This window comes from Ciconia boyciana, chromosome 9 (assembly GCF_034638445.1).
Source record: "Ciconia boyciana chromosome 9, ASM3463844v1, whole genome shotgun sequence".
NCBI lineage: Eukaryota > Metazoa > Chordata > Aves > Ciconiiformes > Ciconiidae > Ciconia > Ciconia boyciana.
The window spans coordinates 26,800,496-26,828,270 of NC_132942.1; the positions used below are offsets into that span (position 1 = coordinate 26,800,496).

Below are 27,775 nucleotides of genomic sequence, written 5' to 3' on the forward strand. Positions count from 1 at the left end.
AGTTGAATCACTGCTACATACCAAACCCATTTGTGGCCTCTTCTCCTTAAACTATTGGGATATGTAGATTTATATATACAATATTTTTAGCTTTAATTGCAAAGCGCTTGTGTGACTTGCAGGTTTTTATAAAATCACTAGTCCTAAATATGCTACACTGTTGGGCAGCATAGTGCTCCAGTTGTTGAATATGGCTGGATTCAACAGGAGCATGCATAAGGCACCCTTGGCATTCCAAGACCTTGAAGTGGTTGTCTTTGTCATCTTTGCCCACCTACCTTTTTCTTACTGGTTGGAGTAGAAGTCACCTTTGAAAAGGTTACTGCTGGTTGAAAAGCCGAGGAATTCGGTTAACGTGCTAGGCCAAAGCATCCTTACCAAGGAATTAACATGTATTCCAGCTAACTGTACAGACAGGTTAGAGTAATTCCTGCTTCTCCTCTAAAGTGAAAGAAAATCTTCTCCTAATGTTCCTATTACACAAAGCCATGATTGTAACTTCTCAGCTGTGGTTGAGGTCACTCATTTTACCTGTAAATGGCAATGCTTTATTTTCCGTCAGAAAACGGTGGTATCTCTCCACGTACCTGCAAATCTTCTTTGTATCATATCCCCTCTTGCTGAGGTAGTCAGCAGAAGTAACTCTTTGGAAGAGCATCAGTCCTGTCCTACTTTTCTACCCTTACCATAAAGAAAAGTGCAATCACACTCAGAACTAAAAATGCCAACTTCAGGTTGCATTGTGTTTATCAAGGTAAGACATCATAAGGATGATTTCCTGGAAATCCCCCCAGCCCCTTAAGGTAGACAGAGTACCCTTCCCACTGTACTAAAAAGATGTAGCTGTTCAAGTAAAGTCTTTTAAAAATATAGATTTATTTTAAGCACATGAAACATCAGGATAGGCACAATTACAAACACAGAAGGATTAAACATGGCAGTGAACTTGCAGCCAGATAATGCAAGCAATAACTTAGAGGCAGAGGTTACCATTTCACATACGAAACCTGCTGAAAATTGGTTATTTTTGGTACTAGACATTCTAGCCTTTGCTCATCTCAGTTTTACTTTGAAAATATCCTGTCATTCCATCCCTTCCAAGTTTTTATTTAGAAGTTACTTGTGTAAATACCTATATATTTTAAATACTGTATAAAGTGCATTCAGATGAAGGACGGAAAAAGGTAAAGGCCCAATTTCCAGTGTACTACAGGGCACTGAGGCAAAACATACTCAAATCATTGAGTAGAATGAGCTTGGTTTTGAATCAAACCCTAAGAACATATTGAGTAATGGCACAGTAATGCAAACATGGTTTCTAGGAGACAACTTTAGAGCAGATACTAATTACTAGAATTATGGCTTGACAGCATATTTGCCTTTTAAGTTTTGCAGAGCAAGGCCGCATTCCTCTGTCGATAATTACTAGAATAAGAATATGCTGAAGTTTGAAATGTTCCTCCTAATGTGATCCTGAACAGTTGTTACTGTAAACAACATTCTATGTATTTTGAAATAGTCCATTAATTCTTGGGTCTTATTGTCTGCATTTTCCTGTAGACTGTGAGCTGCTATCTTGGAATTCCAATTAGTTTTTTGTTGTTAGAAGTGCAGCCATTTCCATCTTTAACTAGCCTTTAAGCCTAAAGCTGTTTCTGTTAACATCAGTAAATCAGCGTGTCTTGTTCAGAAGCTTAGGCTTTATAGTTCACCAGTAGTTAAGGGAAGCCTAAGGACAGCTAAAAGAAAACACCAGCTTCAACTCTCAGCTTCTTATAACTCATTTGTGTCTCTCAGAAACTTGAGAAAGGCTAAGGGATATTGCAAATTAAAACACTCTGGCATCATTTTTTTTCCCTTAAGGCATGTTTGGGATGTAGAGGAATTGAGCAGCACCAAAAATTCCACTTCTTTTTACACAAGTGGACTCCTCAGTCTCCTTTCTGAGAGGTCACTGCAGTGCTGGAGCTTCTTACCTCTCTTAGCACATCTCTTACTTTTGTGGAAGTGTGAACTTGGAAGACAGTGAACAACATTCCCAGTACTGTGATACGGACATCAAGGACAGAATAGTTACAGTATTTTTTCCCTTACACTCAAACAGGAATAACTCCTCTTGATATGAAAGTAAAAAAAGAAACATTTTTTTTTAAATTGTAACTTCCCTGTCTATTTTATATCAATTGTGCTTATGAATAGCTAGGGAAAAAAATCCTGTAGAATTCAAGAGATGAATTCTTTAAATCTTCTCAGTCATCCTTTTTGTCAGAGGTACTGGAGTTATCCTCTTCATTGCCTTCAGGACAGACTTTATTTCTTGCAATTCGTGTTGCTTCTGAGACTGGGATTGTACTCTTTCTAACTGGACCCTGTTTGACTTCAGGTGGCTCAATGTCATCCTCCTCCAACATATCTAACTGGTATCTCTGTAGTTCTAGGTATGTAGTAAACAACTTGGCATATTCTGGATGCTTGAGTGCAAAGTCCTTGAACTCATCTGAAAAATATACAAAATACAGATACTATAGTGCTGCACAGAATCAAATAAAATTTCAGTGCCTGCTCCTTTTACTGAAGTTGATCTCCAGTTACATTCCTCTGAAGCATCTCAGGCAAATCACACAAAGTATCTAGGTCTGTGCTTCAATGATTTTCCCCAGAAACAGGGTATGAGAACCATCAGATGATTTCAGGGACAAAAAAGGTAGGAAACTCTGTCAATATGACTATCAGAATGCTCTTCGTTATAAAAGGACATAACTTACCATAGGACAGCTTCCCAGTTTCATCTGAATCTATTTCTTTAAAGAGCATAGAAACGTCAAGCTCAGGCACGCCCAGAGCTGACTGAATTATACAGGCAAACTCATCTTCAGTTATAGTGCCATCCTCATCCATGTCAAAGAGCTGGAAAAGACATTACGTGTAGAAATACTTTAGCGTCAGTTTGCCTATGAACCTTCTGTGCACGTCAGCCACCCATATTAGGTTTCCAGTGTTCAAGAGGTGATCTGCAAACAACACCTGGGATTTGAAGAGACTGGTTGCATCTCAGCTACCTTCCCTTGCAAAAGATTTTATGTATTTTCTCTGGAATAAGACTAAGCAGACACTTAGCAAAGCAATGTATGTGCTATAGTTGGGATTAGAATATTCTCTAATAGGAAAAGTATGTAGCAAACTTGCAGCAACAAACAAACCTCACAGCATTAGTTCAGTAATAAAACTCATACAAAACTGATAAAACCAAAACATAAACAAAGGTTTATGTTAATTGCCACCATGGGGTCTACTCAATTCAGCTACTGTATATTGGAATATCTTAGGTTTTAGTCTTCATTTTCAGTAAGTTATGGCACATCTGCCATCAGATTAAACTTGCCATAGTTTATGCTCTGACATAAAATACCTAAATTTTAGTATATGTGATCTGTCACTCACTAAGGAATTATTGTAATTAACAAGGAATTTTGGTGACTGGAATGCAGGCAGTAAATGTACACTGATCATCCCATCCTTCCCAGTGCAGTGACAGTAAGCATCTGCTATGAATCAACCCCTTGAGAAATACAAGGGATGGACGGCTGTAATTCTTAAGTAACTTGCTACAGACAAACTTTCCCATTGTGAAGGAAAGTACATTTAGTGGCAGAGAAAACAAGTAGCAAAAGGAAACCCATAGTTCCATTTCAGACTGAAACAGGCTTTTACCAGCTGAACCAGTCATTTCCCGCTGAAACTGGGAATTAAAACAATTAAAACAATTACTAATTTTATAATCAGTATAACTGTTAAGATACTGAAGAGTATTGTCTAGAAAACAAAACAATGAAACAGCAACAATAGCTGCTAGGCTTGCTTCTTCATAGGAATCTGTAGTGATAAAACATCCATGAAAAAGCACAAATCACTTCGAACAGCTGTAGCGCTTATCTGTAAAGCAGCCAGTGGATATAATGGATTGCCATAAAAATTCTGGTACTTCCCAAGTACGCATCATACTAAAAAGTATCCAGTTTAAGATGAACATGATCGATATCTCAATATGGTTCATAAGAACAGATTAGTGGGTAAAATAAGTGAATCTACTAAAAAAAGTCACTCGAGCATTCAGGGATTCAGAACCTGGGCATCCCTGGTCACATATTGCCTGCTTGTACCTGAGATCTGAAAGGAGCTGCTGCTCCTTGACTGCTTGTACTATCAGGACACCATAGTACAAGCCAATAGATGATCTTAGATGCAGCCCAATTTTGGATGTACCAGTCCTGAATAGCCCTTCTTGATTCCCTCCCCCTCTTTGTTAACAACAGTGACTCTACTGAGCGCTTGACCCACAAGAGGATATTGCTCCATCTATTGTTTACTAGTGACACTGAAGAATCACAGCAGAAAAAACCTCAGGCAAAAAAACTGCAAGTGCTGCTGAATCATTTTTGGAGTTAGCCTGCCAAGTTACATATTCATTAGTGCCTTCACATGGCTTTTGAAACCCTTTTCTATGAAGCTGATGCCTGCAATTCTCTCCCTCCCCTTCACACTCTAAATGTCAATTGGTTTAAGAGTATTACTCACATTTGCATAACAGATTGAAGCTATAAACTTATGATTTGAAAGCTAACAGATTTGCAGTCAGTCTTGATTTGTCAGGTTTGTAGATTTAGACTAAACTGAACTTACCTTAAATGCCATCTGAATAGTCTCTTCTGTGTTGGCTGGGTTACAAAGAATAGACAAACCAATTACATATTCTCTGAAGTCAATGGTGCCGTCTCCATTCTGTAACCAAAACATGTATGGTAGTAGTTATAGTTAATATAGCAAAACACTTTAAAAGCTGTTGTACAAATCAACTATACAACATGCACTAAGACAGTTTACAACACTAGAGGTATTTGTTCTTCCTGGAAAAAATACTAACAGCTCACTAAATATATGTAATACTAGGACTGAAGTAGAAATATACATATTTTCAATAGCTAGAAATTGGGTATCAATTTCTATCTTATAAACACCTAAACAAAAAAGGTTTAAAACAACTTACAAGTTTTTCTTTAGTATATGCCCTCCAAGAAGCCTCTAACAAGAATGGGAATACGTGTGTTTAAGGTAATGGTAACAGTTCATGTACCACTGGCACTTGCTAAAGTTCAGAGACTGATGCAACATCCTAGAATAAACAGGCCGACAGTGAGGCTGTTGCCTTGAGTTAATTCTTCCTAAGAATCTTCAGCAATAAAATATATGCCAGTGAAAGTACAGCCTGATGATGCAGTAAATCTACATGGTCTATCTTAAGCCTTTCTTTGAAGCAAATGCATTGCCCTACATGGTATTTTGAAGCCAATACATTGTCCTACCTTTTAAGCCAGAAACACAGTGAATTCATTGTAACAGCCTCTCTGATAATTCCAGTTTTGATCTGAACGAACATTTCAATGTGTTAACTACAAAGCTACATCTACAAAACATTTGAAGCTTGTTTTGATGGGATTTGTGATTAATTCTATGGAAGCTGCATTATATTTGCAGATAGGAAAAATGGCAGACGCCCACTGAAATATATGCTTAAGTCAGTAGTGTTCCTGTGACCACACTGAAAGTTTCTTGAGGGTTTTGGGAAACATGCAGTCTGGGGAAGAAGCCATATATAAGTGTTAGGTGAAGGGACACAGAGTAGTTAATGAAAGCATAATAGAGATGACTAGTAGCTCATAGTTTGGAACGTTCTTTGGAACATAGTTTGGAACATAATAAGGGCATTCATCAAAAACATTTTAAAAGCAAACAAAAGTGTAAAGCGGAGTTCCTTTTGTGGATAATGTGTTGTACATTTCAAGAAGAAAAAGGTTTTTTAAAAAGTGGACTCCCTAAGTCTGAGGAGGGGTGGTCTCCTGGGTAAATCTGTAGTGAACAGCCAGACCTAGATTCTATTTCTGGCTTTCCTACCAACTTCTAATGCCCACTTGAGCATACCAGCCTTAACCTTTCTGTTCTTGGCTTTCTGCTGCTGAATAGTGGAATATGGAGCTTGCCAGTGGAGAAATGCTAAGGCTGCTCTGTACAGTGCTTTGAAAATCCTGGGTTCTATGAAATAGGGATTTCTGTCATTGAATTTAGGTCCTAAGGTAGTCCTTGATTAACAAAATATGTGTAATAATGGATTCAGTACTAACTTTTCTTTATCGAGCTATATATTTGACAGGATTTAAAACTGCTAAGATACAATTTTATTTAGCCTTCAAAACCAATTCAGGACTGTTTTGCATGGACAACTGTTACTTTCTTTATATTGATGGTCTAACCAATCTTTTCTGAAGACATGCAACCTTTGAACATCTTGTACTTTAAAGGCCTGTGAATTTTAAGGAAACTTCTTAGCAAAAATATGAATAGTCTTTAAGTTACTTTTGTGTGTGTCTAAGGGATATAACTTTTGACAGTTTTTAATCATTAGAAAAGGAAAATGTTCTCTCATAAATGCTATTTTATTTACAAATCTGTGGTGCCGTGCTGCAGAGTTTGACTTTAAATATTTTGGCCACATCATAGTTCTCATAACAATAATAGATCTAACTTTAACATGTATCATTATAAACCTAAACTCTTAAAACAACTGAAGCAAGAGTGTAGATAATAATTGTTCAAAGTTCCATGGAATATTATTTTTGGGCAGTTTTATAGACTGTATTCTTAGCAAAGGACGGTTTGATGCCATTAGAATTTTTTTTTAAATTTATTTTTAAAGTTAAGAATAAGTGTCACAGGAAGAGAATTGGGAAAAAAAACTTTAAATAAAATAGTCTCATTAAAAAACAACTTCCGAAATCAGTTAACACAGCTTTGGCTGCACATGGAAAAAAGACAAGAGCTAATAAGGGTCATATTACTTTCATGAAAGTGCTAAAGCCCAGTAATCAAAACTGAGTGCAATCTGATACACAGAACTCCAGCCATCTGAGTAGGAAATAAACTTACTATACTTGCAAGATCATGTTGTGACTAGCTCTACTAAACCCTAAGATGCTGGCTAACTTCCAAATGCTCTGGCATTTTGGTTAAGAAGAAATTATAACGTTGTTGTGTGGAAAAAAAGAGATGGGAGTTAAACTGAAAATGCAGGAAAACCTTCAGTGCTCGTGTAGCACCACTGCAAACTAGCACTTGCAATAGTCTTTCTATGCATATCTAGCTGTGTTTGTGGCCTATACACCCAAGAGTATTTTAAGGAAGCAACATGTGAGCTGAGCTCCAATTCTCTAAATAGCAAAGTAGAACATCAATATTTATATATTTGTGTTTACATTACACAAAATAACCAAAACATAGTGTAACCTCAACAACCCTTGTTTTCTTTAAGGTAACTAGTTTTCTGCTACTATTTTCACTGTAGCATGCTATGGTAACTAGGGTTTTGTTGTTGAGTTTTTTATAGAATACAGTAAATCTTACACTTTGGTAAACAAGGAAGTTTGCATTGTCATGAACAGTCTCCATTTACAGTTGCACAAGGAGATTAGGACTAGATAATCAGTTAGTTTTATGCAGCTGGCAAAGCTCTCTGCAAGACAGATGCAGTCAATAAAACTTAAAGTACTACTGCCCCGAAACTTTTTTCTCACTGTGTAAGGCAACACGAAAAATTAAGTGTGTGTGTGTATGCACTAGTTATTCCTGTTCTGATTAGCTAAGTAAACCCTGAGTCACTTACAGGGCTACCACAGAGAAGCTACAACTGGACCACTTGAGGAGGAACTGCAGATGCACCTCTTGTGTTCATATCCAGGCTTATCATCTAAGAGGCTATTGCTATAACTCCAAAATTTCCACTGCCTGTTGCTACATGGAAGTTCTAACTAGTCAGAAAGGGAAATCCTGAAACAAACCTGGTAGGATGGTGCTCACCTAGAAGTATCATCACACTTTCCCTCATGCTCAGTTTTCTATTACTCAGAGCCCAAATGCCATTGTGGATAACTTTGTGCTTTTCCATTGAATAACTGGGAGGGGGGTGAATGCCATTAGGAAGGAATTGACCTCTTTCATCACAATTTGCACCAATAGAATATTTTTACTGTTTCTGTCACCCAGTTTGGTACTAAACAAAGTGCAGGAGGAAAAAAGTCTGGGCAAAAGTTGTAAGTTACTTTTTCCTAAGTTGCAAGTAAAAGGCTTCTGCAAGTATACCAGGGAGGAGATTTCATCAGTTTGGAAAATAACTGTTGGCCAAGTGTAACTGCAAGAATTAGAAATCAAAGCTATGGAAATGTAAAAACAAAACAAAACCACAGTACTCCATTAGTATTCAGATGCCTTGCAGGTATTGTGTGGTATTTCTCAATCAGTCACTGATGTCTCCCTGAGGAGGGGCAGAGGCACGTGGACTCTTACATCTGTGTAGTGTGCAGGCTGCACTACTCCACTCATCCTTTCACATTCCAGTCAGCTAGTACACACCCTAGACAATTTTCTTTTAAAGCAGCAGAGCCCTGCTGAGAAATGTGCCTTGTTACATTGCACTGCAAGAGCTGTTTTCATCAGCTATGTAATCCTTAATTCAAAGAAATGTACCTTTGACTGTTCATGTTATTCCTTTGTCTTTTACACAAAAAATTGACATCTTGGACAGAACTGCATAACTAGCTTGAGAGAGATGCTGCACCCTGATAAAATTTAACGCAGATAGCCAGAGGTCGATTTTGGCTGGCTGGTTGCATTATTACAGCAAGCTTCTCTAAATATAAATGTAGTATTTTAAGTTGTTTTCATTATAACTATAATAAAGCTTCAAGGAAAGAGAGAAAAGACTAGTTAATAGAATTGTAGGAAGGAGAAAAAGGTTGTAAAAGTAGACTTATATAAGTCTTCAATTTTGTCCTGGCCAGCAGGTAGAACTGACAATACCACTCAGGTTTTGCTTCAGCAGACAAGCATGAAAAAGGAGAAGCAGGAAGGAAATTAAATATGATTATGTAAATTCATCGATCATTACAGTTATTGCAACTCTCATGTTTTTCCCCTTATTAGAAATAACTGCACAACTCTCTTTACTAGTGATTGCCTCCAGGCAAGCAGAGCTTTATTCCAGCTTAGAGAATGCTGACAAATCAGAACTGTAACATCACAAACCAACATCAAACTTACGAGCTTTTTATATAATAGTTATACTCATATACAAGCCACTTTATGTGAGGAAATAATTAAGCTTTGATCCTTCGACGTATTCCTTCACTTCAAAGTCTAGAGATAGTTTTCTGAGACAGACTTATGCAGCTCTCCAACTGACAACTTACACAAACCCTTCAGAAAAGCAGAGTAATGCATGCACAAGAGGAATCACAACGCTTGAAGCTGAGCTATCTACCACTAGCTACATCTGCCTTAGAACAAGGAAAAGACTACAGTTCTATAGGACAGGACTGTAGTCTTCCATGTATATCTTCCAGACGAAGCTTATTCTTCTCTGCTATGCCTTCACGAATACATGGTCAGCTGCAGCCAGTCTTCAATGGTCATTTTGATCTGTCCATTTCCATCTCGGTTCAGGGACTTGAAGGCCTGGAACATGCTGTCCAGTCGTACCAAGCAGCTAATGAAGTTGTTGAAATCCATGCTACCGTCCTCATCAGCATATCTGCGCATGATTACCTGGCAGAGTTGTTCGTTCAGGTGGAACTCTGCAGCCTTCAAGGCATCTGGCAGCTGAGCTCTCCCAACAGTGCCTGACTGATAGGTATCATACTGCTTGTATACACATTGCCATTTCTTGATGTTGTTCCACAGATACTTAAACTCTTCAAAGCCCAGTTTGCCATTTGTATCACTGTCCATGACAGCTACCATGCTACGACATGCGTCTAAGCTGAAGCCATCTGTCTTCAAGTCTTGATGTCTGGAAACGACTTTGTTCAGGATGTCCCTTAGCTCTGTGGCACACACTTCCATATCATCTCCAGACAGTTGCACAAAAAGGTGACGAAACTGCCTGATCTCCTCACTCTCATAAGCTTCCACATTTGTAAAACAATTGTGAGGAGGTGGAGGTGGCTCTGGATTATACTGAGCTGCTGCTTCACTTATAAGATTGACAAGACCTCCAACAAGTCCTCCAAGATTCCCTCGATGTCCACCTCCTGTTAGGACATCTCCAAGGCCACGTGCAAGGCTCCCTCCACGACCACTACCACTTCCTCCACTCAGCAAAGCTTTACCAAGGAACATCACAAAGATTTTTTGAAGGGAGCACTCAGAGATCCAGTGCTTCTGTAACTCTCTGAAGTTGTACTGTGTCTGAGCTGGGCGTGGGCAAAACACAGCTTATCTGTGTGCTTAGACTTCACCATGTCTGTGCATGCCTCCAGCTGCCAGAGTTATCTCAGGTCTCAGTAGTTTCTGTCAATAGCTGATAGGCCTCTATTTCTTTTTTTCTTCTCTGCATAGTTAGCTTTATGTGATTTGAGGAATCTTGGAAAAAAAAAAAAAAGATGAGTCTGAAAGCCACAGAGCAGAAGTCTCAAAATACCTGTGCTCATAACTGAAGCAATGTGAAAAGAGCCCTGCCACATTAGTGTGACTGCTCCTCAGTTAAGCTGATCTCCTTAAAGATGAATGCAGTGAAAGCTTACTAGAGTCTTGTCTGTTCTTGCAATCTTCTATGCCTTCAACTTTTTAGTGAATTGAGGATTACATTGCTAATTCTAGTCACTGATGCTGTTGTGCCAGATAGGGAAAGTGAAAGGAGTCTTGATTGCCCTTAATTATTTTGGTTGCCACAGCATATTTCCATTGTGTGTACTGTGCTTCAGGACGCGGACTACGTGTTCATAGGAGTCAATTGTCCAAGATGGGGAGGCAAGAATGAAGAAAGGATGAGTACCTAGCTCTGCTAGAGCTTCAACGCATTCAGCAATCAAGACAATACATTTGACTCTTCTCTATTTTAGAGCTTGTAAAACTTTTTTTATCTGGAAAAATCCTGAAACAGTTTTAATCGGCATATATAACACAATGACCTCCCAAGGACAGGTGTACTGCTAAAGCTAACTTGATCAGGAAGAGTGATGCTGAGTTGAGAGAGCTCCTAAGATAAGAAACAAACTCCAGTTCATGCAGTACTCCACCATTTGCAGTACAATATGCTGCATGCACTGTAGCACATGTTGGATGCCTAGAAGTAAGATGAATTCTATGCTATGCTCTAGTCACTGATGCTTCTGGTATAGTCAGAGGGGCGCATCCACAGAGCAATTTTTGTCATCTTCAGAGGGAAGTAGAAAATGGGAGTAGACCACCACTGACTATGGAGGAAAGCCTAAATGATCAGATTAACACATAGCCTCCTGGAGATACACAAGAGGAGTCCTTATAATGTCTAATAGCACCCTTCACAAACACAGCAGGAACATAGACTCTAGTCAGCTTCCATCTGCCTTAAATTAGCTATTTACAACTACATCAGTTAATTAAGCTGCCAGAGTGTACATAAGCTCAAAGGGGTAGGTAAAAGGAAATATTCAGCCATTACCAGCATGAAGATTATCATGTGATGGTGGTGCAGCAACTTGGTCCAAGAGATGGCTGTCATCTCACAAGCTACAAACTGACCAACATTTTTCCATCGAAACTTAAGAAGGAAACTGTAAGAGTCACTTATCTTGCCTACAGGAATTGCTAACCAAGAAGCATTTACTAAGCTGGACATAATGAATTAAATATCCTTTTGGGATGTGACTTTTAACAAAATATTATCAACAAGTCAGTTAACCAACTACTCACCCGGTCAAAGAGGAGAAACAGCTCTTTGAGGACATCTGAAACAGGCAGCTTCAAGTACTCTGCAAACTCCTCAATTCCAATTCTTCCCCCTTTGGAAGCACTTGCAATAGCAGCAAAGGTATCCAACTGCTCTCTGACATGATTCCATTTTAGGCTATGCAAACATGAGGGAGAGGAGATATTTCTATACAGCAGATCTTGAACAGATGGAATTTCAGTAGGAGTTATTACAGTGTTCAAAGATGAAAAATAGCCACAGAGCACATGTGTACAGCATTAGAAATGCTGTACTTCCAACCTGATATTTTATACGAAATCAGCAATTAAGGACTGCTCCCCCTGGTTATTAATAATAAAAGCAAGCAGTTCTATGCTTGGGTATATCAGACTTCCTTAGAGTAACTTCCCAAACCTAGAATCATCTGTCCAGTTACTAGGCTAGTCTAGCAGAGAGCTTTTCATTACCATAAATTCAGATGCAGCATTATTTTGCTGCATCATGCTCTAGGGTGAATGTTTCCTTAACAGAAGGGAATAGATCTCAGCTCTATTAGCTAACTCTCTACCCAAACGCTAGTATCGCTACAGCCTGAGAAATATCTGATCTCTCTGCAGAAATACACCACTGCATGCCACTGAGAATAATTAGGATTGCCATGTAACTATTGAAGATTGTTCCAGACAGAGTTCTATAAATGGATATATAGCAAATATGTAATAAGTCAAGGTTAATAAGTTAATAAGGTAATGTCAATAATGTAATATGTCAATAATGTAGTAAGTCAATAAGGTATTTAAAAGACGTGTAGATGTGGTTCTTAGGGACATGGTTTAGTGGTGGACTTGGCAGTGCTAGGTTAATGGTTGGACTTGATGATCTCAAAGTTCTTTTCCAACCTAAATGATTCCATGATTCAAGATTCACTGCGCACGTACTTCAGATTTGACCACAGCCACCCCAGGTTATTTGATGGAGTTACTGTACGATTAAGTGGTTCTGTCCTCAAATTCCACTGTATCCAGACAGAAAAAGTTGACACCACTAGGGAAACATGGCAGCATAGTGCAACTAAGTCACTGGCTGAAGTCTCAGGCTGGAAAGGTTTTGTACTTCCTACAACACACTGCCTGTGCATCTCCACAAAAGCAATTTAAATTGGGCACCAACGTTACCATCAAGTGCCTAAAATAGGTACTGCTCTACCTTCCTCACCTTTTGGTGAGATAAATCCATAAAAGATTACAAAAATGCATTTTTCCTCTTGTAACAGTGCCCACAAAAATTACTTGGGATTAGTTCTTACTGGGATTTTCCTAATCTCCGATTTCCATATAGTTATGTATGCACGTTGTATACATAAATACACTATATTACACATGTCCAAGTCAGTTGTCAGGTAATTTATCCTCTTGTAGATGGCCATCAACACCTGCAGCACTGCAGTAATTATGCTGCCAACAGCTAAACTTCCCTTACTTGAGTTTCTTGCTAATTTTGGTGAATTCCACCAGCCCAGCTTCCATGGGTAAAGTCAGCTGTCCTGCTGAAATCATCAGTCTGCAATCTTCAAAAGTGTGATCAGTGACTGGCACATTCAAAGCACTGAAACAAAATTCAGGAAAAAGAAAAATCAATTTCTTATATTAAAATTACTTTTAGTTGACTGTTTCCGTTCTCTGTCTCAGTTTGGCTTTAACGCTAATACACAAAACAAATGATAATTCATTCTTGCACTGCTGCAAGTAGGATACAGCAATACATACCATTTTGTGAAACTGTGAAACCACACTGTGAAACTACATTATGGCAGCATCATGATGTGTTAAGATTTACAGTCTTGTAAATGCAGCCCAGTAACCTTGGAGAACAAACCACCCACTTATTCTTGCCAAGCAAATAATGGAGCAATTTATTCCACCTTTCCATGAATTGAACATACTGTGTTCCAATGTAAGACAAAGTTCTTTATGCTTCATGGAAAAACAATCAGGGTGTTTTAGTATAGGAATTTGACACCTCTTAGTGAAAATCTAGAGCAATTCCTATATATAGTACCTGGGACTTGACTAAATTGTACTTTGTGGCTAGAATATATATGGAATTGCTGGATATAAAAGAAAAGTTCTCAAAGATTTTATTAATGACTGATTACATACGTTGCCATGGTTTGCCGGACTCTGTTGGCAAAAAGAATGGGATCATTCTTTTCTTCCTCAGTAGGAACATGAACAGGCAGAAACTGAAAGAGATGAGTTATCCAATCAATTCAATAGTTACCACTTTATTAGCAACATGGACAATTTCTTGTTATTGTTTGGAATGCGGGAAAAACAGGAGAAAAAAATCAGCCATGCAATGAAGGAACTGGACGCTAGAGGTCTCAACCTCCACAGAAACCATTCGGGCTCTTCTGCCCTAGCCACACAAGTAATTTGGTTCAAACCTGCCTCTTAAAAGATTGCTGCAAGCTGCTTTAACATGAAAAATCAAACCCCCGAAGAAGGAAAGTATAATAAACGCATACTTAGTTAGAAAATTAAATGCTACATTGGTGAGAATGTGAGTCTGAAATACTGTACACTCCTTGTCAAAGCTCCTTTATAAGTGATGTTATATACTGGAATAGTGTATGTAAGATCTATAATGTTTTTAAATACACACTGCAGTCCCACCTCATACCTGTTAATTATATCTCTCAGCATATGACTGATAAGTTTCCTGTAAGTTTTTCCTCCATGATAAAAATGTTAAGGAACCTCAGTTCTGAATTGTAAGTAGAGCACTAACCAGATACAAATATTGTAAAATTTTGGATCTCCAAGCAGAGAGTAAAAAACCCCAACAAAACAACCTTCATCCTCTCAAACCTAGAAAACACCCCGGATATCTAAATTCCAACACATTTACTGTTGAGGATTTATTAAATGTTAAGAATGTAAGAAGTTGAAGTAGCATTACACTTAAAATGTACTATACATGAATTATTATCCAATATGGCATGAATCAGCATCTGTTTGTTTGCAAAGTAGTGTGTGGAAGAGGATTTCGTTCTTTCTACTTCAGTCTACAGTGTTCACTTGCAGCTCTGTTTACCATGTCTTTTCTCAGTTATGGTTATAACTTATCTCAGTTCTGCTACTCTCCACCCTGCAATCTTGCTCTTAAATCCTAGAATACAGCAATTCTAGAAAAAGTATAAGGTGTTGCCCATGGTTCGTTGGAAGACACAGGTGCTAATTATGTGTCAAAATGTTTCTTTAGTTATATTGCAGTTGCTGGTGATGCACTAATATAGCGGTAACTGTCCCATGTAAATGCAGTCCATCCTGAACAGCCTTTTAATGTTTCTTTTTAAGGAATGCTGCCTCTCTATAATTAAAAACAGTAAGTTTATGGAATTGGTTATCTGTCAAATAGCCATAACAATTTTCTGTTTATAGCTAAAAGTTTTCTCCCCTGTAAGAACAGCAGTGGTCCAGCTGTCCACATGAAGGTTTGAGGTTTCATTCCTTCTGTAAGCAGAAGTCACGTAACTCTTCAGAAGCCTTCAGAAGTCACGTAACTCTTAAATCGAGGAAGCACAGGCACACTGTACAGACACAGAAACCTGTGTTATCACTGGGTGAGATGAAGTCATAACTCTGAGAAGTTTATCTATGCAAACATGGGTCAAGGTCTTGAAAGTGGTCTTTATGTCACTTAGGGCTGACGTCTTGCTCAGACAGCAACCTGAATTTCTGGTAGATTAAACAACACCTCCATCCCCTTCAAAAAACCCACCTACAATTATTCATAAAACCAGCTTGCCAGAAACCACAGCTGGGGATGAAGAATTTGGTTTCTTGGCCTCCTGAGGTGGCATGCATGATCTCACACACACCCAGCTGCTTATGTGGTGAAGACTAGTAAGTAAGAATACCTTCCCTGTCAAATTGCAGTCCCCGTAAGAAAAATTCTTCACAGCACTTGCAGTAGCAAAAATACTTCTCTGATCTGCTTTTGACCTAGTCTGTCCTCTTACAGAATTTGCCAAATACTGTATCTTTTGCAGCCCTAAAACTCACTGCCAGGTTCCCTATTTAATATTCAGTATCCACAGTTCGTTAGAATATGACTATGTATGCATGTATATGTGCATGTATGCATGCACATACTCCCTTTGACTACAGGAGTACATCACTGTTCACGCACAGTAGGTGGAGGCAGCACAAGACTGATGGGCGTGGAGAGGCTACTTCCTCACAGTATGGGACTGCAACAGAAGTGTCTGCTCCTAAAAGGAGTAGTCTGATTCCCTCCTTCCCCAGGCAAATCTGCCCCTTCTCTTTTTAGAAATGGAAGGACTTTTGCATTGATGCTAAGAAATTAGTTCCACTTTGGGGACACATGCCACTGTGAAAACTGTGTATTTTTTCATGTTTCAGTTTCATCTTTTGGAACATGAGATTTATTTTCTAACAGGCAAGTTTGAGTTCTGCTTTGAAGTAGGGGAAAAGAAACCTTCTACTGGAAGGGCTACGTTAACTATTTATTGCTCCCACACATATAAACTACACAGATATGTCCTTCTGTACAAAATCATTAGAACTGCCTCTTTAGTACACCTTCTATAAATATGTGTCTACTGCATGTACTATACAGTAACAAGGTGCTCCCTTAAAATAAATTTCATTGTTTCACAACAAAGACCGTATCGCTAATTGTTAGTAGTAGCAACATTGCTTGTATTCACAAAGCTTTGCACAACTTTGCTGAATTCTGTGTTTTGCAAATAAACAGCAAAACCTGTCTGAAATTCTCCCATTCCTCAGGTCCCTGAACCAACTCAGTCCACACTGACAGAATCACAGAATCGTATAGGTTGGAAAAGACCTTTAAGATCATCGAGTCCAACCGTTAACCTAACACTACCAGGACCACCACTATACCATGTCCCTAAGTACCTCATCCAAACGTCTTTTAAATACCTCCAGGGATGGCGACTTAACCACTTCCCTGGGCAGCCTGTTCCAATGCTTGATAACCCTTTCAGTGAAGTAAAATTTCCTAATATCCAGTCTAAACCTCCCCTGGTGCAACTTGAGGCCATTTCCTCTTGTCCTATCACTTGTTACCTGGGAGAAGAGACCGACCCCCACCTCTCTACAACCTCCCTTCAGGTAGTTGTAGAGAGTGATAAGGTCTCCCCTCAGCCTCCGCTTCTCCAGGCTAAACAACCCCAGTTCCCTCAGCCGCTCCTCATCAGACTTCTGCTCTAGACCCCTCACCAGCTTCGTTGCCCTTCTCTGGACACACTCCAGCACCTCAATGTCTCTCTTGTAGTGAGGGGCCCAAAACTGAACACAGGATTTGAGGTGCGGCCTCACCAGTGCCAAGTACAGGGGCACGATCACTTCCCTAGTCCTGCTGGCCACGCTATTTTTAATACAAGCCAGGATGCCATTGGCTTTCTTGGCCACCTGGGCACACTGCTGGCTCCTATTCAGGCAGCTGTCAACCAACACTCCCAGATCCTTTTCTGCCTGGCAGCTTTCCAGCCACTCTTCCCCGAGCCTGTAGCGTTGCATGGGGTTGCTGTGGCCCAAGTGCAGGACCTTGCACTTGGCCTTGTTAAACCCCATACAATTGACCTCGGCCCATCGATCCAGCCTGTCTCCAGACCCCTCTGCAGAGCCTTCCTACCTTCAAGCAGATCAACATTCATGCACAATTTGGTGTCATCTGCAAACTCACTGAGGGTTCACTCGATCCCTTCGTCCAGATCATTGATAAAGATATTAAACAGAACTGGCCCCAGCACAGAGCCCTGGGGAACACCACTTGTGACTGGCTGCCAACCGGAGTAAACTCCATTCACCACCACTCTTTGGGCCCGGCCATCCAGCCAGTTCTTTACCCAGCGAAGAGGACACCCATCCAAGCCATGAGCAGCCAGTTTCTCCAGTTTCTTCCATGCTGTGGGAAACCGTGTCAAAGGCTTTACTGAAGTCTAGTTAGACAACATCCACAGCCTTCCCCTCATCCACTAGGCGGGTCACCTTGTCGTAGAAGGAGATCAGGTTGGTCAAGCAGGACCTGCCTTTCCTGAACCCATGCTGGCTGGGCTTGATCCCTTGGTTATCCTCTACATGCCATGTGATAGCACTCAGGATTATCTGCTCCATCAGCTTCCCCAGTACTGAGGTCAGGCTGACAGGCCTGTAGTTCCCTGGGTCCTCCTTCAGGCCTTTCTTGTAGATGGGTGTCACATTAGCTAATCTCCAGTCAGCAGGGACCTCCCCAGTTAGCCAGGACTGCTGGTAAATGATGGAAAGGGGCTTGGTGAGCACATCTGCCAGTTCCTTCAGTACCCTCGGGTGGATCTCATCAGGCCCCATAGACTTGTGAGTGTCTAAGTGGTGCAGCAGGTCACTAACCATTTCCCCCTGGATTACGGGGGCTCCATTCTGCTCCCCATCCCTAACTTCCAACTCTGGGGGCTGGGTACCCAGAGAACAATTGGTCTTACTATTAAAGACTGAGGCAAAGAAGGCATTAAGTACCTCAGCCTTATCCTCATCCTTTGTCAATGTGTTCCCTCCCCCATCTACTAGGGGCTGGCGATTCTCCTTAGCTCTCCTTTTGCTGCTTATGCATTTGAAGAAGTATTTTTTGTTGTCTCTTACAGCAGCAGTCAGATTGAGCTCTAGCTCAGCTTTGGCCCTTCTAATTTTCTCCCTGCACAGCCTTGCTACACCTTTGTAGTCCTCCTGAGTTGCCTGCCCCTTCTTCCAGAGGTCATAGACTCTCCTCTTTTTCCTGACAATCCTTTGTGGTCTGGTAAGAAATGTGAGGTACAACACTTAAACTGATCACACCTCAGTTATGTAGCTCCTCACTACTGTGTTCTGAATGTTGACTCTTTGACAGGGAGCAGTTAGACTAAGTGTACTGATACTATGAAGTGTGTATGTTGTTTCAATTGTCATTCATCTGTCTTTGTGCTGTGCAGCTGATTTTAATGATCAAGGGAACAGGTTCATTATACAAGGCTCAGCTTTCTCCCTAGTGCAAGTACTAGAGTCCTTAAGTAAGCTGTTAGTTGCAGAAACATTTTAGAGTTCAGTCTGGGATGATGGTGAAGAAGACAAGGATACTTTGAAGGGAGCAGGGAAATGAGAAGGTGGGAAAAAGAGAAGTTAACAGAACATATTATAATTCTTAGTTTTAACATCTGTAAAATGCATGTGGTGACAATTAGCAATGATTTTACAGTGCTTTAAAAATAAAGGCATTTCTGACAGCTGTCTTTTAGGAACTCATCAGATGAAGTGATACATAGATCCACACAACATATCTAAATATATTACTCACCATGATTCTGTTCTTGTTTCTGAGACAATTGTTTATCGTTCACTAACAGTGACTAATAATGTGAATAATGCATTCATATTAAAGTATAAATTCCCTGGTTGCTGCATCTTAGTGCAAAAATATTTCTAATTCTTACCTCAACTTCTACTTTTGTGAAGAGCTGACACAGCGTCATTACGCACAGCTCTTTTCTGCAGGCAAGGAAGGAAGGAAGAAAGAAAAATACATTTTACTTATTTAAAAACAAAGTATTTGCATGTCAGTAGATGAAACTTTTTAAAGTATTGACAAAAACACAGCCAATACTGGGTAAGGTTTTTAAGTACTTTGCAGTGAAGTTCCCTGAAATGTTGCTTTCAACATTTTTTCTACCGAACTTCTGCAGGTACCTGCTGCTTGCTCATTGGGCAGGCAACTTGTTGTCTGTTGTCATGCATATTAACAATACTATACATTTCTTTGGCCAGCAAAATGTATATATGTTACTTCATCTTTAAAGAGGTGAATACATCCTGGATTTTAAAGCTTTAAGAGCTTTGATTCTGAGAAGTAGCGTTACTTTATGTTTTATTCTCTCACCTGCAAAATGGGACCAGTAATTTTCTTCTGCAGAACTGAAGCAAGGATTTGTTAGCCATTTTGCAAATTATAGTAGTGTCTACACAAATGTGTTAATGAAGTGTCAGTATGTTCAGGACTTTCAGTGCTTTTAGAAAAAGTCACAAATTTTAGTATCAACAGGTAGGGGGAGGAAGAAACTGAGAAAGAGGATAAGCATAATCACTTCCACTTCTGACTTGTTCTTTTCACTGTGATTTTTAAGCAGAAATGCACATTTGCTCTTTACTTTAAATCAGGTCAATTATAATACAAAACCTTCAAGCAATCTTTCTTCTGTTCTTGTTTTGGACAAAATAAAAAAGAGAAAAGGAAAAGGCAGGAGAAGAACTAAGGAATCGTTTCTACTTTCTGCAGGAATCCATTCTTAACGCTTGATTTTTTAACACATAACATTAGGTTTTCTTCCCAGTAAGGCACAAAAGTAAGAAAGAAATAGTAAGTGAAAGCAGAAACTGGGTCAGGAGGTTTCTGATAAGGAGACTGGTACTGTCCCATCCTGGCCACAATATCCAGGAAGTTTTACAAAGAATGTGACAGTTCTGCATTTTGTGATCTACAGGTTTGCATGGGGGATGTTCTTCTCCCGGTTCCAGTTATTTTTGTTAAGAATCTCTAGATTCTACCCCATCCATCCCTTCCCATGATTTTGCAAAGCTGTTCCTTTCATCTTCTCACAGGCTTTGATTTCAGCCTTCATCATGCAGCCACCAGGCTTAGAGCAGTTCTCAATTTTTAGTGAATTGCCTCCTCCCTTCCACAGGAATACCTCTGATTTAGTTTCTTTTTTCACCTATTCCTATACCATCTCTCATAACTGAAGATATAGCTCCTTTTCAGTCTTCCAGCATAAATCCTTCATAGGGGAAATCTGTACTATGCTACTGAATTTGCAATATTTATTACTCTCAGTATGTTGGTAACTAACAGCTGTAATAATAATAGCAAAAAATTCTTGAGAAACTAAATGAGATGGACATTTTCATTCAGGTCAACTTTCATAATGTCCATTCTACAAGTGTGGAGGTGCTAGGATTACCTAATGATAGCTTAAAAGGCGCTTATGATCTGCTCCGTTAGTTCAGACATGTTTCAAAATCAGTTGCCTTAAAAATTTTAGTCACTTAGTAAATCAGTACCACTCTGCTTAGATACACTACATATTCCACATGAAAATGTGGTATATGGATTCTGCAAATCCCACATTTTAATGAATGGTTATAAGGTGGAAAATATTTTCCAGACATATTTTCAGTGCCGCTGTAAAGGTTTTTTAATACTTTAATAAAATATTTTAGCATATTAGAAGGCCACCTGTGTTGAGAAATAAACACAGATCCATTGCCTAAATGGTTTATTGAAATATTTGTTATTATTTCAATGTCAGATACTATATATACAGCCTCTTCACTGGGATCTCAAAACAATTGCTTTTGTTGAGTCAGGCAAAAATAAAAATCTGAAGAATCCTAGATGTTAGAATGGGGAAAGATGGGGAAAATTAATACTTGTTTTGCCCATCTTCATTTACTCTCATAAGACTCGTTCAAATGAGATGAAGAAATGAATAAACAGAGGGGATAAAATAACATTTATTTTTTCTTGTTTGTATACCACGTAGGAGACGGTAAACATCTATGGGTTTTGATGACTATGATTGCTCCCTAAAGAAAAAGAATTTCAAATCTTTCTTTTGCACTAGCATAACGTGCAAAATATAGGAGAAAATTAAACAAAATGGTGGCAGAGCTAGAAATAATGCTTCCCCATTTGCAAATCCTTTCTCTAGCCATTCAGATATCAAATCTACTGCATGACAGCGTTAGCCCCAAGTATTTCCCCCTCATAAAAACAGATCTAGAAGAACACGTGTCTTGGCTTAGCTGAATCTGTTTGGCAGACTGTTTAGCAATGGGGGAAAAAAACTCTATATGTAGTTTTCAGTAGGATTAAGAAACTTACAATGAATAGCCCTGCCATGTCCAGGTCACAGTATCCTAAGGAAAAAAAAAAACACAGACATGTATGACAAAACCAGAAGAATGTTAGAGAGCAGATAAGTTACAATATAAAACAGGCACAAGTTTAGTAAAAGCAGATGATGGTTTTATAGTCCTGTAGTGAAAATAAATAAAGGTGTCAAGGCGACTAGGATTCCTTGCCTTAAAAATCTGGAAATAAGCATGGCAGACTTTTGATAGTATCAACAATTGGGAATAAAATTTATATAGTTACTTAGATATTTTAAATCATTCATTCTGATCCAAACAACAGAAGTAGGAAAAAATAATCTAGTAAGACTTTTCCAGAGGACGTCACCAGTCCCTTTAGAAAGGCACCCTCATAAATATGTTTGATTTAGTTTTTAAGGACATTTCTGCCTAGGTAATCTATCATCATGTTGCTTTCCTTTTTTTGCTTTGGAAGCATATATATACTTCCTATATATGATTTTTACAATGTGTACTGCAGATCCTTAAATTCTATCAGTGAAATGCCATACCAATCCCCTTTAGTGGTTCACTTCACTGTTTTGAAATTGATCTGTAAAAGGATTTTACAAAGGAATATTTGTAAATAACAACAATAACAATCACTTGTTTTTCATCTTAAAAACCATGAGGAATGAAAACTGTGGTCTTCTCTGGATTTGCTGAATGACCAGATAATAAAAAAAGTTAACAAGTTGCTAGACACATGTCCCAGCATTACACCTGTCAGTGAATCAGAGCCATACGTCTGTACCCCTATACTTGGCAGAAAGCGTAAACATTTACTTGGCAAAACAAGGGAAAGTTGCATGAAAAGAACCATCTGCAAAGCTGCCCTCCTGAAGAAACACAAAAGTGCCTGAAGGAGGGGATGTTGGAGGTACTGCATGGCTCAGCTTTGCTTCTGTTCAGAAACAGAATCACAGAATCGTATAGGTTGGAAAAGACCTTTAAGATCATCGAGTCCAACCGTTAACCTAACACTACCAAGACCACCACTATACCATGTCCCTAAGCACCTCATCTAAACGTCTTTTAAATACCTCCAGGGATGGCGACTCAACCACTTCCCTGGGCAGCCTGTTCCAATGCTTGATAACCCTTTCAGTGAAGTAAAATTTCCTAATATCCAATCTAAACCTCTCCTGGCACAACCTGAAGCCATTTCCTCTTGTCCTATCACTTGTTACCTGGGAGAAGAGACCGACCCCCACCTCTCTACAACCTCCTTTCAGGTAGTTGTAGAGAGTGATAAGGTCTCCCCTCAGCCTCCTTTTCTCCAGGCTAAACAACCCCAGTTCCCTCAGTCGCTCCTCATCAGACTTCTGCTCTAGACCCTTCACCAGCTTCGTTGCCCTTCTCTGGACATGCTCCAGCACCTCAATGTCTCTCTTGTAGTGAGGGGCCCAAAACTGAACACAGGATTCGAGGTGCGGCCTCACCAGTGCCAAGTACAGGGGCACGATCACTTCCCTAGTCCTGCTGGCCACACTATTTCTGATACAAGCCAGGATGCCGTTGGCTTTCTTGGCCACCTGGGCACACTGCTGGCTCATATTCAGGCGGCTGTCAACCAGCACCCCCAGGTCCTTTTCTGCCTGGCAGCTTTCCAGCCACTATTCCCCGAGCCTGTAGCGTTGCATGGGGTTGCTGTGGCCCAAGTGCAGGACCTTGCACTTGGCCTCGTTGAACCTCATACAATTGGCCTCGGCCCATCGATCCAGCCTGTCCAGGTCCCTCTGCAGAGCCTTCCTATCCTCAAGCAGATCAACACTCCCACACAACTTGGTGTTGTCTGCAAACTTACTGAGGGTGCACTCGATCCCTTCGTCCAGATCATTGATAAAGATATGAAACAGAACTGGCCCCAGCACAGAACCCTGGGGGGACACTACTTGTGACCAGCTGCCAACTGGAGTAAACTCCATTCACCACCACTCTTTGGGCCCGGCCATCCAGCCAGTTCTTTACCCAGCGAAGAGGACACCCATCCAAGCCATGAGCAGCCAGTTTCTCCAGGAGAATACTGTGGGATTCTGTGTCAAAGGCTTTACTGAAGTCTAGTTAGACAACATCCACAGCCTTCCCCTCATCCACTAGGCGGGTCACCTTGTCGTAGAAGGAGATCAGGTTGGTCAAGCAGGACCTGCCTTTCCTAAACCCATGCTGGTTGGGCTTGATCCCTTGGTTATCCTCTACATGCCATGTGATGACACTCAAGATGATCTGCTGAAGTGAAACTTTGCAAGTCCCTTTGCAATAAGAGTATTTTGAGCTTAACATCAAAAAATGATGACCAGTAGGGAAGTTGTGTGCATTTTAGACTTCAAAGTACAGGCTCTGTGGCTTTGCAGGAAGTTTCTAACTTCCGCTGCAATACTTTCCCATGCTCCGTCTTACTTTTAACTATAGCTAAGAAGCCCAGCAGTAAGTTTTTCACAATCAGAATAGCAACTACACCATGGTGACACTTGGGAAGCCCAGCTGCTTCCAGGAGCTCTCCAATGCTAAAGCTCAGGACAATAGATTCTTCAGTGACAATGCAAAATATTGATCGTAGGTACTGTTTAAGTCAGCATTTTGACTTCCATATTACTAGTTAGTGATAGAGAATATTCTGCTTACCAGCTTGTTGGGGTATCGGAGCAACACAGGTTGTACAGGGACTCGTGGAACAAAGGCACCTGCAACCACAAATTAGAATTGACTGTTAAGACTAAGCTTAATACAGCAGTCGGGAGTTTTAAGTGATTCGTGTAAGACATGGTATCTGGAAGAAGAAATTTTTAAAAAGGCGAGAAGAATGGGAAGTGTTCTTTCTGTTGTGAGGTTTTTTCATTTTGTTTTGGGGGGGAGGTTTTTTTTTTTTTTTTTTTTTTAAACCAGCAGCGCAACTAGCAAGATGTCAGGACAGAAAAAGGTTAGTCTCCATTTCAAGGAGAAAGCTGCCCAAGATTCCTGGACTGTTCAAATTCATTTGCTCTGTATTATCTCCCCATCAACTGGCATTCATTTCAAAGGATTAGATGCTCACAAGGCTGTTGAGCATTTCCTGAACCCTTCTCTGTTCTGATTATCTTCATAAGTGATACGGATCTGAGCATGTAGTACTGGTTTTGTAACTTTGCTACCCACAACACGGTACAACAGTAAGAAAGGAAAGTAACATGGCTTTAACTGAAGTGCAGCACAACAATCCAATAATATGTGATGCTATCAAGCATCTTTCTGTGTTAAAAATAATGGATTGGGCCTGCCTTGCTAAGCACTACGCAAAGAGATTTTGTAACGTGGTTGCTAAGTTTTGCATGGCAAAATTTACAGGAATCTAAGATGGCATGACTGTAAGTTGAGATAAAAAGAACATCATAAATAGCATCTATTTTGGTAGTTAATCTCATAATCACAGTCAAGTTTCTGGGTAAATAAATTAGATTAAAACTGTAACCAGAAAAAAAACCCAACCAACTAACCGTATACATCATAGGTATTTTGCATCCTACAAATACCAAAAATCAGAAAAGTAAACTGACTAGTAGAAAAATAGTGGGTTTAATGCCACTGAAACTTTAATGATGCAAGACATTACTACAGTGCTGTTGTGGATGATGTACCTGCAGAACTATAGGCCTTACCAGAACTACCAAATTAATATTTCACACATTTTTTTCCAACAACAATTTGACAAAATCTCTCACCTTGTTTAAATGTGATCAGGCAAGATCGGTTTGTGCAGGTGCCTTCTGGGAAAATCAGTATCTTGGATTTAAAGAGAAAGAAATACAAATATACACACATACACACTTCATAAAAAGGTTATACTTCAGCATCAGTAACCTAAAGGCTGACTTTTTATGCAAGCTCTGTGATGTTACACTGTATCACAAGAATATCATTACTGCTTCAAAAGGAAATGAACAAATAAGTGAAGGATGCTCACAGTAATATTAACCTGTTAACCTGATCCATGTTGATTTGGAAACAAATGCTTTGTAAGAGAGGAGTTCTGGGGAGAGGCCTTTACCAGTTCAGAAATGTGGTACAAAAGGCTTTAAGCGTTTTACTTGAAATGTTTAGTGTTAGTAATGATATGAAAATTGTTCCTCTGCTGGCAGCTCCTTACTGAACTGCTGGGTGTATAAACATCAAGAGTCTGGGCTGACATAAGTGCATAAGGTACTTGAGCCTTTACAGCACAGATGCTATCAACATGAGTCAAGATGCCAGCTGTGATGAGAAGATCACAGTTTGAGGGGTAGCAGCAAAAGGCTGAGAGAGTATGTGCATCTGTGATGCAGATCTCTGAAGGCATTACACACCACTACATAGCCTCTGAACGTGAATGACTCAGACACACCAAATACCCAGAAGGTTTCTGAATTAGTGTCTGAAAGATACTAGATTAGATGTGCAGTGACCTGCAATGTGACACACCAAATCCAGCCCCCTATGGAATACAAGGAAGCTTTATGTTTCTCATATCACTACAGGATTGAAAGCAGCATTCCAAAAACAACTCAGCACAAGAACTGGTCTGGATCAAAAGAGTGCTCAAGGTGTGCTCCCACTTCAGTCCAAATGAACAGGTCAAGGCTAGATGAAAGAGGGCATCATTAGGTCATACCCAAGAGGCACAGGCTATTCTAAAATATGATAGAGACAGCTGCACATACTGATTTACAGTTAGTCTTTGACTATGCATTCTGTAATCAGAAATTGTTCGCTGGTGCTATGGACACAAAAAGGGTATGTTTCTGCTTAGCATATGTCCTAAGTCCCAGAAAACATATGGGACTGACCAAAGCATAAGTAATCATTCTTTCCTTCCCCCTTCTTTTGGTACAGGGTTGGGAGAAGCAGTAATCAACTTCATGCTATTAATAAGCACAAGTGCTACTCAGCCTGTTGTGTGTTGGTTTTAGACAGAGGGAATGGGGAATCCAGCTACTCCTTTTCTGTTGTGCTGAGAATGCAGCCCAGGTACCCTGAAGAGGATATGACAGACATCATCTTGTGGTCAAGTTTCAAAAAAAAAACCAAACAAAAAAAAACCCACAAAAAAAGAGGAGGAAGGTGTAGCCAGGGCACTGGACTAGGAATCATCCAGTGACACTCCGAGTAGTACCTGCTGACTCAGTCTTGGCGATTCCCAGATTACTTGACTCATAGACTATTTATGCTGTAACATAGATCTAGGTTTTATCCCAAGTGCAGAACTAGTGTTAAGCCAATTCCCCTTTCCTCCCCATGCTGTTTTCAGCAGAGATTAGGTCTACCAGGGCTTTGTTGGAATCACTTCATCCAGTTAGCAACAGTTTAGCAAATCATAAGCATCAGTTTAGTTTGTAAGCACAGTATTACAAAAAAAGCCTTGCTAGCTTTGATGTGTGCATATTTAAAATCCTCCATATAATTGACAAGGTGAAAAAAATAACGGAGGCTCTAAAAATTCTTACGGCAGCTTAGAAAAATGCATTTATGAGTCAAATTAAAGTAGCCTAAACACTAACTGAAAAGCTTTTTGTAAGGTGCTTGCTAAGTAAAAAAGATGCATGAAATGTCTAAATAATGCCATTTCAAAAAAAGTGGCAAGTGTTGGTCTTCCCTCTGAATGAGAAACAGTTACACTTGAATGTTCTCTGTTTCTAGAGATTATTCACAGAGCAGAGCAGTGCATTCAGGTCTAGCTGCCATAGGGATACCTGCTACCCAAGTCTATATTTTCACTAGCCTCTTTTAATTTTCCTCAAGAGCCATTCATTGGAACAAAAGTGAAGGAAAAGGTAACTCTTCTCAATCATTTAGGAGGTAGCCAACTATGACTAAACAGATCTTGTGACTTTAGCTACTTAATCAGTCACTTCTTTGAGTTTTTAATTTTTTATGTTAAGCAAATTAACCCTTAAGAAAACAAGTTAAACTAATTCAAAACACAAAGCATGAATTTATACACAAATCCACACAGGATATCTTTGAAGAAATACAGTCAGTGATACTGACTGTATTTCTCCAGCAGCGTGGCAATGATACTGTATTT

The 27,775-nt window shown here is 39.7% G+C and overlaps 2 protein-coding genes across 2 annotated transcripts in view; both read right to left on the minus strand.

Moving 5' to 3' along the window:
* Positions 1-856: 856 nt before the first annotated feature.
* The window catches only part of LPCAT2 (lysophosphatidylcholine acyltransferase 2), a 37,170-nt gene continuing 10,251 nt past the window's right edge, over positions 857-27,775 (minus strand). The window contains exons 5-14 of the mRNA XM_072872583.1: positions 25,437-25,497; positions 24,364-24,422; positions 21,710-21,744; positions 19,266-19,320; positions 13,933-14,015; positions 13,253-13,378; positions 11,776-11,929; positions 4,681-4,779; positions 2,766-2,907; positions 857-2,497 (exon numbers count right to left, since the gene is read on the minus strand). Of these exons, the coding sequence (XP_072728684.1) occupies positions 2,250-2,497; positions 2,766-2,907; positions 4,681-4,779; positions 11,776-11,929; positions 13,253-13,378; positions 13,933-14,015; positions 19,266-19,320; positions 21,710-21,744; positions 24,364-24,422; positions 25,437-25,497 (1,062 nt within the window). The 3' untranslated portion in view covers positions 857-2,249. The remainder of the gene's footprint in view (positions 2,498-2,765; positions 2,908-4,680; positions 4,780-11,775; positions 11,930-13,252; positions 13,379-13,932; positions 14,016-19,265; positions 19,321-21,709; positions 21,745-24,363; positions 24,423-25,436; positions 25,498-27,775) is intronic.
* On the minus strand, positions 9,058-10,449 carry CAPNS2 (calpain small subunit 2). The gene has a single exon (XM_072872584.1). It carries the CDS (start codon positions 10,219-10,221, stop codon positions 9,475-9,477), a length of 747 nt encoding a protein of 248 aa, XP_072728685.1. The 5' UTR covers positions 10,222-10,449; the 3' UTR covers positions 9,058-9,474.